Source organism: Lissotriton vulgaris, chromosome 4_1 (genome assembly GCF_964263255.1).
Source record: "Lissotriton vulgaris chromosome 4_1, aLisVul1.2, whole genome shotgun sequence".
Taxonomy (NCBI): domain Eukaryota; kingdom Metazoa; phylum Chordata; class Amphibia; order Caudata; family Salamandridae; genus Lissotriton; species Lissotriton vulgaris.
Genome location: NC_141691.1, coordinates 112,523,913 through 112,537,970, shown reverse-complemented (window position 1 = coordinate 112,537,970; position 14,058 = coordinate 112,523,913). Strand labels below are relative to the sequence as shown.

General features: G+C 46.4%; 1 protein-coding gene across 1 annotated transcript in view; it reads right to left on the bottom strand.

Annotated features, from left to right (window-relative positions):
- Positions 1-13,495, bottom strand: part of LOC147718436 (heat shock factor protein 3-like) — a 227,264-nt gene extending 213,769 nt beyond the window's left edge. The window contains exon 1 of the mRNA XM_086918351.1: positions 13,230-13,495. Coding sequence (XP_086774477.1) covers positions 13,230-13,349 — 120 coding nt within the window. The 5' untranslated portion in view covers positions 13,350-13,495. The remainder of the gene's footprint in view (positions 1-13,229) is intronic.
- Positions 13,496-14,058: the final 563 nt, after the last annotated feature.

Genomic DNA, 14,058 nt, shown 5'->3' with positions numbered 1-14,058 from the left:
TGAGTGAGGGTGAGTGAGTGAGGGTGAGGGGTTGAGGGTGGGTGAGGGTGAGTGAGGGATTGAGGGTGAGGGGTTGAGGGTGAGTGAGGGTGAGTGAGGATGAGGTGTTGAGGGTGAGTGAGGTGTTGAGGGTGAGTGAGGGTGAGTGAGGGTGAGTGAGGGTGAGTGAGGGTGAGTGAGGGTGAGTGAGGGTGAGTGAGGGTGAGTGAGGGTGAGTGAGGGTGAGTGAGGGTGAGTGAGGGTGAGTGAGGGTGAGTGAGGGTGAGTGAGGGTGAGTGAGGGTGAGGGGTTGAGGGTGAGGGGTTGAGGGTGAGTGAGGGTGAGGGTGAGTGAGGGTGAGTGAGGGTGAGTGAGGGTGAGGGGTTGAGGGTGAGTGAGGGTGAGTGAGGGTGAGGGGTTGAGGGTGAGTGAGGGTGAGTGAGGATGAGGTGTTGAGGGTGAGTGAGGTGTTGAGGGTGAGTGAGGGTGAGTGAGGGTGAGTGAGGGTGAGTGAGGGTGAGTGAGGGTGAGTGAGGGTGAGTGAGGGTGAGTGAGTGAGGGTGAGTGAGGGTGAGTGAGGGTGAGTGAGGGTGAGTGAGTGAGGGTGAGTGAGGGTGAGTGAGGGTGAGTGAGGGTGAGTGAGGGTGAGTGAGGGTGAGTGAGGGTGAGTGAGGGTGAGTGAGGGTGAGTGAGGGTGAGTGAGGGTGAGTGAGGGTGAGTGAGGGTGAGTGAGGGTGAGGGGTTGAGGGTGAGGGGTTGAGGGTGAGTGAGGGTGGGTGAGCGGTTGAGGGTGGGTGAGCGGTTGAGGGTGAGTGAGGGTGAGGGTGAGTGAGGGTGAGGGTGAGTGAGGGTGAGGGTGAGTGAGGGTGAGGGTGAGTGAGGGTGAGGGTGAGTGAGGGTGAGGGTGAGTGAGGGTGAGGGTGAGTGAGGGTGAGTGAGGGTGAGGGTGAGTGAGGGATTGAGGGTGAGTGAGGGATTGAGGGTGAGTGAGGGATTGAGGGATTGAGGGTGAGTGAGGGTGAGGGTGAGGGAGGGTGAGTGAGGGTGAGTGAGGGTGAGGGGTTGAGGGTGAGTGAGGGTGAGTGAGGATGAGGTGTTGAGGGTGGGTGAGGGTGAGTGAGGGTGAGGGTGAGTGTGAGTGAGGGTGAGGGTGAGTGAGTGTGGGTGAGGGTGGGTGAGGGTGGGTGAGGGTGGGTGAGGGTGGGTGAGGGTGGGTGAGGGTGAGGGGTTGAGGGTGAGTGAGGGTGAGTGAGGGTGAGTGAGGTGTTGAGGGTGAGTGAGGGTGAGTGAGGGTAAGTGAGGGTAAGTGAGGGTGAGTGAGGGTGAGTGAGGGTGAGTGAGGGTGAGTGAGGGTGAGTGAGGGTGAGTGAGGGTGAGTGAGGGTGAGTGAGGGTGAGTGAGGGTGAGTGAGGGTGAGGTGTTGAGGGTGGGTGAGGGTGAGGGGTTGAGGGTGAGTGAGGGTGAGGGTGAGGGGTTGAGGGTGGGTGAGGGTGAGTGAGGGTGAGGGTGAGGGGTTGAGGGTGAGTGAGGATGAGTGAGAGTGAGGGGTTGAGGGTGAGGGGTTGAGGGTGAGTGAGGGTGATGGGTTGAGGGTGAGTGAGGGTGAGGGTGGGTGAGGGTGAGTGAGGGGTTGAGGGTGAGTGAGGGTGAGGGGTTGAGGGAGAGTGAGGGTGAGGGGTTGAGGGTGAGTGAGGGTGAGTGAGGGTGAGTGAGGGAGAGTGAGGGAGAGTGAGGGTGAGTGAGGGTGAGTGAGGGTGAGTGAGGGTGAGTGAGGGTGAGTGAGGGTGAGTGAGGGTGGGTGAGGGGTTGAGGGTGAGTGAGGGGTTGAGGGTGAGTGAGGGTGAGGGGTTGAGGGTGAGTGAGGGTGAGTGAGGGAGAGGGGTTGAGGGTGAGTGAGGGTGAGGGTGGTTTACTGAAAAAAAAATGACCTTACGCGTTCATTATTAAATATGGCACACTGACAAACCTCATGGCATTTACGTGCTATTATTTGGTAAAGGCCCCAGTTTGATAACGGTGGGCTCTAAAGTTTGCCTAAAAACCCTTCTGTGCGTCATGATGCGAACCAGACAGTTGAGCCCAATTGATTCTAGTGCGTGATCTGGGGCAAAATACGACTTTTCAATTATGTCTCTATTGCCCTATCCATCTAAAATTAGCAGAGCGTGAACATGGGCTAAACAGAGGTATGACTGGCACCGACAATACAAATAACTGGACTCTCAAATAAATGTCGCGCAGCACAGTGCCCCTTTCGACGTACCTCGGTTTCACTTCATTGAAACTCATATCGAGAAAAACGGGTGTAATATTAACGCGCAGATTTGGAGTGGTTTGGCCCTCCCTTACTTTAATAGGAATTGCCGAAACAAGAAATACATGTCTAAGTGTGTAGCTGTTTCAATGGTGTGTATGTATGTTCGAAAACAGAGAAACACTCAGTTGTAAACAGAACTCTGTTCTATGTGTCTACCTAATAGGACTAGAGACTGGCGGCAATTGCGCTTACTCGGAACTCCTGCATTGGACACTTGACAATTGCAGCTGACCAATAGTATATTGCAGTGAAACTGTCGAGGTTCAACAAATCTCCTCCAGTCTCTAATGTGCAAGCTGTTACTACATTATGCCGATTCATTTTCAGCTCTACAGGGGGGCTGTGCATGAATTTGGGTTCTACACGACAGCTGGAAGATTGCGGCGTCGACTTCACTTACAGATAAGATACTATGTGGCTGTAATCGGCAAAAGCAAATCGGAACAGTGTGGGTAATAGGAATCAGTCTTCCTTACAAATAGCATTGAATGAAGAGCAAGGCAGGCGGCTGGGGGGAGGGGGGAGGAGAAATGCGACGCGACATGGCAGGCAGGGGAGGGGGCGGAGCGGGGGTGTGGGAGGAGTGCGGGAACAGACGGCGAGGGGAGGAGAGTAGGAGGAGGAGAGTAGGGGACTAGGCCGTGCAATCAAGAAGTGAGGGGGCGGGAGAGTAGGCAAGGCAGGCGGCTGGGGGGGGAGGGGGGGGGGGAGGAGAAATTGTTCCTATGCCAATACCACGTTTAGAAAAATGTTCGCATAAACAGTACCTCTGAAGTAAAACCTAAATAGGCTCATGATAAAAGTCAACACACATTTTATATCTGTTTTTGCGCTTTGTATTCTGATCGTAATGAGCCCAAATTATCGGGACAAGTGCCTTGAATAAGGCATGTTTTAAAACGAGAACAGTGCAGCAGAGCGATGCCTTTTTATGGTGCAAAACGAGCATATGAATCCGTTTAATGGCTTCCTCGTGGCATGTTCAGAATATGCATTCGGCTCGATCCCATGATAGTTAATGTGATGATGAACAACGGCCCAAGTAAATAAAATAGATATGGAAAAAGAAAATATGTTTTTCACAAAATTGGCAGTGAATTCCTGGAGCAGCCGCCAGCAGAGGTGGCGGAGACATAAACAGTAAATTAGTTCAGAAATTCCTGGGAGAGAATCAGACGAGGCCTAGCGCTGTGGAAGCAGCGCGTGCACGGGGGTGTGAGCCAGGAGCAGCGAGGGAAGCGGCAGACTGGAGGCACCTCGAGGTCCCGATCTCTCGGTAAATGAGAGGTTTCAAAGGAGCACTTGAGAAAGGGGCGGAGACAATGAAGTGTCGGGCCTCGAGGATGGGTAGAAAGGGAAGACATACGTAGGCTGCGGCGACAAGAAGGCAGACTCGCATTCGTCCTGGTTTCGAATACTCCATCACAGAATGGTGCTGGATGTTGTTTGGGAGCTGCAGTAGGCGGTGTGAGGATACTGGATGGAAGAGAGGGGAGGGAAGAGAGGGGAGGGGGGAGGGAAGAGAGGGGAGGGGGGAGGAGAAATGCGACACGGCGGGAAGGGGAGGGGGCGGAGCGGGTGGTGCTGGATGTTGTTTGGGAGCTGCAGTAGGCGGTGTGAGGATACTGGATGGAAGAGAGGGGAGGGAAGAGAGGGGAGGGGGGAGGGAAGAGAGGGGAGGGGGGAGGAGAAATGCGACACAGCGGGAAGGGGAGGGGGCGGAGCGGGTAAAACAAGACGGACGTGCACGCGCTTTTAAGCTCAATGCGCATGCACATTGAGCTTAAAAGTCACGGGCACTGCAAGGAATCGCCACGATTCCTTGCAGTGGATTAAGAGTGGATAAGCCCCTATAGTCTCGCTTGCTCGATGCGCATGCGCATCGACAGGCGAGACCTAAAAAGGGGGATAGAAATTACTGTTTTTTAAAATGGACGGGTCCAGGAGGTAGCGGTGCCCCGGCAGGGGTGCATACATGGGTGCTAGAACACCACAGGGAAAAATAGGGGCCCCTCTCACGAGGTGCAGATTGGAGCTGTGCTTCTGTAGAGCTGCAAACACTTTAAACATGCCTGTTTCACAGTGGAATTCCTTGCTAAATCAGTTTACATTGATTTAAGGCTGAAAGGGAATGATTACGAGTAAAATAAATTACCGCAATAATGCCACTAAATTTCCACTTTTATGCCGCTAAATTTCCATTTTTGTGTCGCTAAATTTGGAAATCTATGCCGCAATAACCTGGGGGGTCTGAAAAACTGAAACCAAAGCCAAGCTCACACATTCCTTACGTCAGTGCTCAAGGCCTGGGAATTTTGCCATTACAAAAACAAAACAAAAAAAACTAAAACATATATACAAACTCAGTATTATGGGAGAGGAGTTGGCCTAACGGCTAGGGTGGCCTACCTCGAATCTGGGTTCTAGTCTCTGCAATGACACTGAACATCTTGTGATTCTGTGCAAATCACTTCATCTCCCCGTGCCTAACAAAAATGAATGTGTCCTCATGTAATGCAACTGGTGCTATGTAAAGTGCTCTGATACCCGATTTGGGTCAAGTTTGCATTATATAAAGCTCTGTTTAAAAAAAAAATCAACTGTGGAGAACAGATGTAATCTATCAGTCATAAAAACAGTCTTGTTGGAGTATGTACATGAGTATTAATAGGCACTATAGTGCTTTTGATCAGGAATACAAGCTAAAATTAAAGCACATTAACTAAAATAAACTTGTAACTATTCTGTAACAATACAATACATCTGAGAACATAGCAGTAATAAAATAAGCAACTAATGGAGTTGTCGTACACCCTCACTTAAAGTTTTAGCTCCTCAAGGCAGCAATGGAATCAGTCAATGGGGTGAATTTACATGTGAAGAGCCCTATAACACAACCAAATAAAAGGCTAGCTCGAACCCTCTAACTAAAAAGAAAAAGTGTTGGAAGAAGCTGAGGGGTAGGGGGAGAGGAAGGAGAGCCATTAGAAAACAAGCATTACTAAATGCATTAGGTGTCACCCATGTGATTAATAATAGGCTTTTTTTTGTTTTAATTCTTAGCTTGCTAAGTAGGTGTACAATTATGACTAGTGTATGTACAAAAAGGCAACATATTGTACTGTTACTAGTGGTATAGTGCGGGTAAGTAATAGCAACATTTTGATAAGTAAAAGAGAAATATTGGAATTCATGTAATAGCAATATTATACTTTCCGGGCATTTATGACAACTTTTGGGCATTGTGTCACTACACCTGCTGCACCATTCAAACCAGCGATATAACTGCATTTGTGACTGCCTATTTAGTCATAACCCTATTGCCTGTAAGGTAACTGCACTTACGACTGCGTATTTAGTAGTAAAATATTGCAATATTTGGTATTTAGAGGGGTACTTAGAGCTTTGGGCCATTCACCTGCTACACCATTGAAATCATGGTGCTAGTGCTCGCTAGATAACAGCACTTATAACTGCCTGATTAGAAGTACAATTTAGTAATCTGCGTTTAGTGAGGTCCGTAGAGCTTTTGGCCCCAGTGGCACTGCGCCATTTAAATCAAGCCCCTTTTTAAACTGTTCTGACAACTTTTTGGTCCGGTGCCACTGCACCTGCTTCACCATTCAAAATCATGACCCTCTTGTTTGCAAGGTAACTGCACTTGTGGTTGCCTGTTTATAAATAAAATATAGCAATATTAAGTGTTTAATGGGGAGTCTGGAGCTTTTTGTCTGGGTGCTACTGCACCTGCAACTATTGAAAGCATGGCCCTAGTGCTTCTGCAAGGTAACTGCACTAGTGACTGCCTGCTTGGTTTTGTATTTTTAGCAATAATCTAGGTTTAGTGTGGTCCCTAGAGCTTTAATCCCTGGTACCACTGCACCTGCTCCACCATTCAAATCAAGTACCTTTTAACTGCAATTGTGAATGCCTGTATAGTAGTAAAATATAGCATTAGGTGTTTAGTGGAGTTCTGACAACTTTTGGGCCCGGTGCCATTGCACCAGTTGCACCATTCAAAACATGACCCAGCTGTTTGCAAGGTAACTGCACTTGTGAATACCTGTTTCGTAGTAAGATTCAGCAATTTAAGGCGTTTAGTGGGGTGGCTAGAGCTTTCAGTCCTATTGCTATAATCTGGGTTTAGTGGAATCCCCAGGTAACTGCACTGGTGGTTGCCGGTTTAGGAATAAAATGTAGCAATAATAGGTGTTTAGTGGGGTGCCTGTAGATTTTGGTCCTGGTGCTACTGCACTTGCTGCACCATTCAAATCATGACCCTAGTGCTTCTGCAAGATAACTGCACTTGTGACTGCCTGTTTGGTTTCAAATGTTAGCAATAACCATCTGGGTGTAGTGGGCCCTAGAGCTTTTGGCCCTGGTGCCACTGCAACTGCTGCACCATTCAAAACAAGTCCCTTTTAACTGCAAGGTAACTACATTTGTGACTGTCTGTTCAGTAGTCAAATATAGCAATAGTATGTGTTTAGAGGAGTTCGAACATATTTTGGACCCAGTGCTATGTTTATCACATTTAGAATTTGATTATACTGAGCACATAGATTACGTTGAAAAAAATCAATGTGATAATGCCTACAAAGTGAAAAGAAAGGTACTGATGCAGGAATAGGAAATGCCACAAACGTGCTAAGGATAAAGCATCTGCTTTACACATCTAAGTAATAAAAAGTAAGCATACTGTTGGAAGCAGTCTGGCTTTTCCTTGGGAAGAGATCTTATCTGGACAGTGATTGGGCCTTAAACAGTGTGAACTTTAGTAGAAGTATCGTAATTCCGGGCAGCCAGGGGAAGTTAACAAAAAAAGTTCCACACACAAGCGAATGATAAATGCCCCCTTTTAAGATATATTAATTACAAGCGCTGTGCAGGTGAAACCTAGAAAAGGAGTCAACATGCAGTGTTGAGCACCAGAAAGCTCCAGAAACAGTGCTTAGATGTGCTCCTCGTTGCAGTCATGCCAGAGGAAGACTGCTGCTGGCAGATCCTTCGCCCCGTAAATGTCTGCACCTTGGCCGGGGGCCCACCTCACACATGCTGAAGGCCGGCCCACTTCCTTCACCCCTCTCCTAAAACTAACAGCTGGGCACCCATATGCCAGAGATAAGCTGTGGGCGACCCAGGTGACACAAGAAAAGAGATGGTCCTTATTGGAAATAGTTGCTGACATTGGAACTGGTTTGAGTCCTGGCGTCAGGTCAACACCCTACGATTCTGGGCAAATCACTTAAACAAAATGTGACTGTTGCTAATGTAATCTGGTGATCACATAGTAAGGTGAAGTATTTTTATAACTTGTATTACCTACCCCTTACAAGGCATTTAGGCCCTCTAGTGCCCACGGGGTAAGTACACGCTAAATAAAACAGCAAAAAATAAAACATGTGGATGCAGAAGCCAGTCACTGCTGTTATGTAATCATCCAGGTTCTGACTTGTGAATACAAAGGATAGCTCACTTTATTCAACAGCGAGGGTGCCAAATTTCTTTCCTTCTAGAAACGAGGCAGCCACGGCGAGAACAGTGACGTTGTGTTATTTCTAGGTCGAGCCTAGGCAGCACGCATGCGCTGTCTGCAAGACTTGTAGTATCTCCTTTGTGGGCTTTGCACACCCATCAATTGTCATTCAATCATTGTTGTGTCATTCAGAAATGTGGGGTTTTTATTGGTGCATTGGTTCTCATTCTCCTGCGTTTGGATTCTTATTTCACGCTATTGGCCAGAGCTCTGCTGTATGCGAACTACCTGGATATTCCTTATATCACTAGATCACAAAATGCAGTCTTGCGGCCCTGGACCTGCAGTTATATATTGTATAGGCAATTAACATTGTTTTAGCCTTTCAGGCTGTTTCCCGGAGCAATGTTCTGTTCGGCATATTTCCTCAATATTAATCTCCGACAAGCTGTTTCGGCATTAGAATATGACTTTTTACCACTCCTACACCAACATTCTTCCCTACACCATGCTAGCCTCTGTCTACAACAGTTTCCTACAGTCTCGCCTTCTCCTTCCCATTCACTACAACCGCCCCTGTGGCAGCTCAGCTAACATAAAGCTATCTCAATATTACGGCGGTAGGACGAAAACTGGGAAAGCCTGTCCATTGGGAATGAAATTTAAAAGTAACCCGCCACCATTATATCTTGATACTGTCAAATAACAGGCATGGTCCTTTTTAAGAAAAAGTGATGCACTGTGTTTAAAGTGAAATCTTTGCTTTGAAATATCTGTTGGTCTTAATCCACTTCTTATCACGCTGTAAAAGAATGCTATTATCTGATCAATTTATCTTGATACATTTGATTATGCAACACTCGCGAAAATATCCAGTTGACAAAGATACAAAAGGGCTTACCGCTGACAGAAGGTCAAAAGACTGACTGCTCTGGCAGTCTCTGCCTCATCGCTGTATGCAGATTTAAATTAAAGCTACCGTAGACAGGAATGTTTGTTTGTGTCTCAATTTTAAAACAGGAGGTTTACAAAAAGTTGACACCATGTGGTCAAATCTTTCACCCTGCACACCAAGGGAAGAGCATGTTTGTTCACTTAATGATTCAGTCCATGTACTATTTGTCTGTCAGGGCCTATCCTTTCAGTAACAGTCATATAACTCTAACGCTGGTTAACCATGGGATTGAAACCTGGTCAGAAGCAATGACTTTATTTTTTATCTAACGAAATTAATACCCACTAATGATTATGTACTTTTTTATAAAATCCTTTTTAATAATTTAAGATTTTATTGTACAGTATTTAAATTAAACAATGTGATACAAATAAAAACAAAAACCCTCCTCAATAATAACCACACTGCCCCTACAGACATCCTGCTGTCATGTCTCATGGGTGAATTGAATAGCCCATCACGGGGTTTGCCTGGCAATAGGTTGAAATGTGTTCCTCCCCAAACGGTACAATAAATCATAGGAGTCCAAAATGGCAGAAGCACATAGTCCCGTCTGTACAGTGATGGCCGTATCGCCTACCACCGCCTTGGCAGTAGCTTAGATCCTGACAACTGTAGCCACATAAATCTCACCTGGGAGAAGCCTCTGCAGCATTCCCAGCTACAGCAGCCACGCCCCGACCCCCAGGAGCCACAACAACATTTCACCAACAACATGCAGATCTCCGAGACCAAGGCACAAGCCCAAGTGCTTGAACGGCAAAAAGGGCATACCGGCAAAGACCGGAGCCGCAACCATGGGGTTTCCATGTTATTGTGAAATACCATGAGCAGCGTCAGATGTGGCACAGGAGAAGGTGAATCCAGCTTTTCACATATATTAGAAGGGGCTCGAAGCAACGCCTTTAGGGGGCTTGTCGACCGTCCAGAGTTGTAGGCTTGTATGGTGTAGCGGCTGAAAATCTACAAATGCACCTACTTGCTCTAACTATGCTGCTGTGGGCTCGGCTGGGCAGTGTCTGGTGTCTTATCTTAAATATCACAGGTCTTTAAAGACCATTTGCATATTTACATACCATTGTAAACTGGTTACAGAGGCTTAGTTTTTAGGTCTCGCCTACGCAGCGCGCATGCGCCACATATGAGAGAGACTTCCAAAAATGTCTGCATTAGATACAGTTTCATTACTTATTACTAAAAATGATATTTTGTAAGAACTTGTTTTATCTCAATCACTGCATCATTTTGCAGCAGCCTACCGTAGAGTATGTAAATACTGTTTTAAAATAATGACTTGTATATTCACAGTGCTTTCTGCCACAGGCTGGGAACTCATAGCACTACAAACAGAGCCACTGCGGCAGGAGAAGGCCAAATTATTCAGCACAATGAGCCACATTTTATGGTTCGCATTACTTCATTATTTTGTCATTTTAACTCAAGGTAACGCAGTCAGGGGAAATATTTCACCTCATTAGTACCAGTTTTAAACCCAAGTACAGCAGTAAGCAACTACGGGATTACCAGTCTATCTTGGCAAAGGGCCTTCCACTGCTCTGGAACACATTGTCACGCTTTAAGTAACTTTTGTTCCATTTGAGCAAGAATCAGGTTTTTGTTGTTCAAATCTGCAGCATATGTAGCAAATGCAGTAATCTGGTAATTATGTGGAAAACGCTGCTGCTGCAGAAACTCATAATTCCAGTGGCCCTAGCTGTAAGTGACTTAATCAATTAATAGCTGGTAAGAAGGCTGGTTTCTTTTTTTAACTTTCTGCATACCAAAACACCTGTTGCTTTCAGGCAGAGGCACCTCAAAGTCAGTATTAACCATTAACCCCTTCGCTGCTAATGACGGAACGGTTCAGTCATGAGCATCGGTTGAGCTGTGCTCATGACGGAACCGTTCCGTCATGACCACGCCCGTTTTCATAATGGGCCAGCACCGGAGGGGAATCTGCATAGCATGCATGAGGTTAAGGGGCAATTGTTAGTGAAAGCTGAGTCCTTGGGGTGGTAGGTAGAAGGCCAGCAGGATTGCATTCAGATGCAGAGCCCTAATCCTCTTGATCCCTTTGACCTCACAGTAATGGTCTAGGAGACAGAGGAAAGGAGTGAGATTCATAGATATTGTCAAAGAGAAGTCCCAGAATAGGGAGCACTGTATGGGGGCTTATTTTTATGTTTACAAATGGCCAGACACCTTCTTCAGAGAGATACCCCAAAGAAGGGGACAATATGCGTTTTTAAGTCGTGCATTTGAGACCTCTTGTATATACTTTAGTATATACTTATACGTGTATGTACTTTGTGGACTCTGGAGATCACCCCAAGGACTGGTCTGCTTCCGCTTAGGGACTATTTTTTCTGTTCAACTGCCTCTATTTAACTGTCTTGATAGAAAACGACCAGCAGAGGTCAGTAAAATACCAGAATTGCTTTCTGCTTAGGGACTTTTTTCCCATTTTTCTGACAACTGCCTTTATTTAACTTTCTTGATATGAAACGACCAGCGAGGTCAGTAAAATACCAGAATCACTTTAGAATTCTCTAGATTCCAGTCCATAGAAATGGTCTTCCATGAGCACCCATAGACAATAATATGTTTTTCAAATCTTGTATTTTCAGTGATATGGCCTCCGTAGGCCCTGATTTTATATTAAAAACAGAGCTTTAGACTATACTATTTCCCACTTAAAGGCAATATTTCTCCCCATGTGTTCCCATACCAGGCGTGTCACGCAGTTTGGTACTTACTTTCTCACCATGTTAAAGAACAGTACATGTTTCAGCACCCAGCCTAATGTGCTGCATAGCTAAATGCATACAAGGTCCCAAAGGTGGGACCGGTTGCACTGCAAATGCTGGTTTCTTTTCTTTAACCACTTCAGCGCAGCGCGAATTTTTGCGCTGTGCTGAAGGTTCTAATGAGCCTATCGGCTCATGACGGAACGGTTCCGTCATGAGCATGGAAGTGGTTAAAAGGGACATTCATTAGTGAAGCTGGTACTGCTGCTAAGTGTGTAAGTGGCCACTGCTGGTGATCATTAACCCCTTCGCTGCTCATAACGAGCTCAGCTCGTTATGAGGCACAGTTGAGCTGTGCTTATGACGAGCTGAGCTCGTCCTGAATAGAGGGATTCATGGAATGTCAGCACAGGAGGGGAAAACCACTAGCAGCCAAGGTGTTAAGGAAGCAGATGCAGCAGGACTAAGGCCCAGTGATTTGAGAGGCCCACTGCATCACAAATATGACTGTCTGCCTTAAAAAAAAAGGGGCATCAGAGCTTACTTTCCTTCAAGCATTAGGACCGAGGTGATGATCCAACATGGTGGGGAAAAGGTAAAAGATGCAGAGGAGATAGCCTGTTACTCAGGACTGCAGTTACATTTAGCGCAGCAGGTAGTGTTGCATTGTGGTCAAAAAATGTAAAGGCTCACAACACCCCAACTATGGGGGAGCAGATTGTTTGGGATAATATCTCAGAGTAAAAAAGTTTGAAGACCTCTATCCTAGAGACTGGAAGCCATAAGAAATGCAGTGCGTTTATAGGTGGGCAAGCCAATGCATAAACAGGAAGAACCAAGGCAAGGGTCTGGCTCGGATCTTAGATCCTGTGCACAAGCCAAGCCTTGAAGTCTTTATTCACTAATATGTACATTTCTATTACGCATGGTGGAACTTCTGCAAAATAAAATGGTGACACTTACATAGCTCAAAATCACTTACTTTATAAGTTTATATTTTATGTCAAAACAACTTAATCAACCTGCCCCTCCTCCTTTCTTTATTTGGCTCTTAAAAAAACAGCAGGGCCATTTTACAGCACTGTTTCTCTTGCGTACATCTTGGTGGTACCGCCGCGCCGCCCCACCCCACCCCCCTTTCCCGGTGAAGACATTGTGCTGCATGGCTAAATATTAGACCCCAAAGGCAAGACCATTTTACATAGCTCAAACTAGACACAAAGGTCTCGGCCCGCCTTACAAGGGCACTAGTTATGTTACACAATAGCACATTAACTTTTTTTTTAAGGCACGCGGAGATTAAATGATTTACACAGACTCTTGAAATGTTGAGACGACGTGGGCTGTGGAACCTCCTTCCCCGGTTCCAAAGTCGGATTCTCTGGACATTAAGCCACATCCTCTCCATTCTCTTGTGCAGAGCGACACCGAATGAATTAAAACGAAAGTATCTGAGTGAAATAAGGGGGCGAGGTTTGTACGTTGTCTGAATAACAACCATATCACGCCTTAAAGGTGCAGCTGATAAACAATTTAAGACTTCGGACACAGAGCATGCAGAATTACTGTCCTTGCGCAAGTCAAACGAGGTCCAAGCGCCAGAGTTAAATAAAATTCTAAAAGTTTGAGCGGTGTAACTCAGGAAGTCTTAGAAACTTTCTGACAGATCGCAACACGCGTCTTGTCACTTCCTATCGGTATACGTCGCGGTACTACAGAAGCCCCCCATTACCAGACGCAACCTCCCAAGTTTACCCAGCTCCAGCAGATCAGCTGGTCGTTGCTCGGCTCCTCCAGCAGACTCCAGAGCTTGACAATGAAGGCAGGCACAGCAGCTGTCTGCGGGCTGCCGCAGACCTCGGGGTACACATCCATGGTCTCGGTGTGAGGGGGTCCCAACTCGGGATTCCTCCCCAGGACTCTACTGCGTCACACGCTAGCTCCAGCAGGACAGGCCGGTGACGACAATAATAACACTAGTTGCCGGAGACGCACAAGGCTCTGTGCTACACTGCGGCTGCGCGCAGATACCATAGACGGGATCCGATGTGTGCATGCGACGCGGCCATCTTCGAATAGTCTTGCATCTCCTTTGGTGCCGCCGAGGATTAATAAAACTAAAAAAAGCATAAGTTAAATGCGATTAGAACTTTTACACTTTTATGGTGAACTTTAAAAATAGACACAATATGGGTGTAAATATATTTCCATCGAAATATACAATGTAAGGGTTACGTTATAAATGTACCTGTCACGATAAGGAAATGTGCTAATTAGGGTTAAAATTAGTTTCTGTACACAGAGGACCTAAAAAGGGAAAGTAGTTATTATTTTATTGCAGTCATAAATACAAACTGACACCATTCTAAAATGGGCGCCACGAGGACACCCTGCATAGTTCATCTTCGGTCTTCTAACGTGGTAAGCAGCCGGTCCGCCTTGTTCTCAGGAAATCCTCGTTTGGCAACCCAGTGGCGAAAGAAGCTCATTTGTATTGTATATTGTTGCACAATTTAAAAGGCCAACACACCGCTGTTTTTTTTTTTTTTAATGGACACATTCTTTCTACCGAGTCATAGCTGCC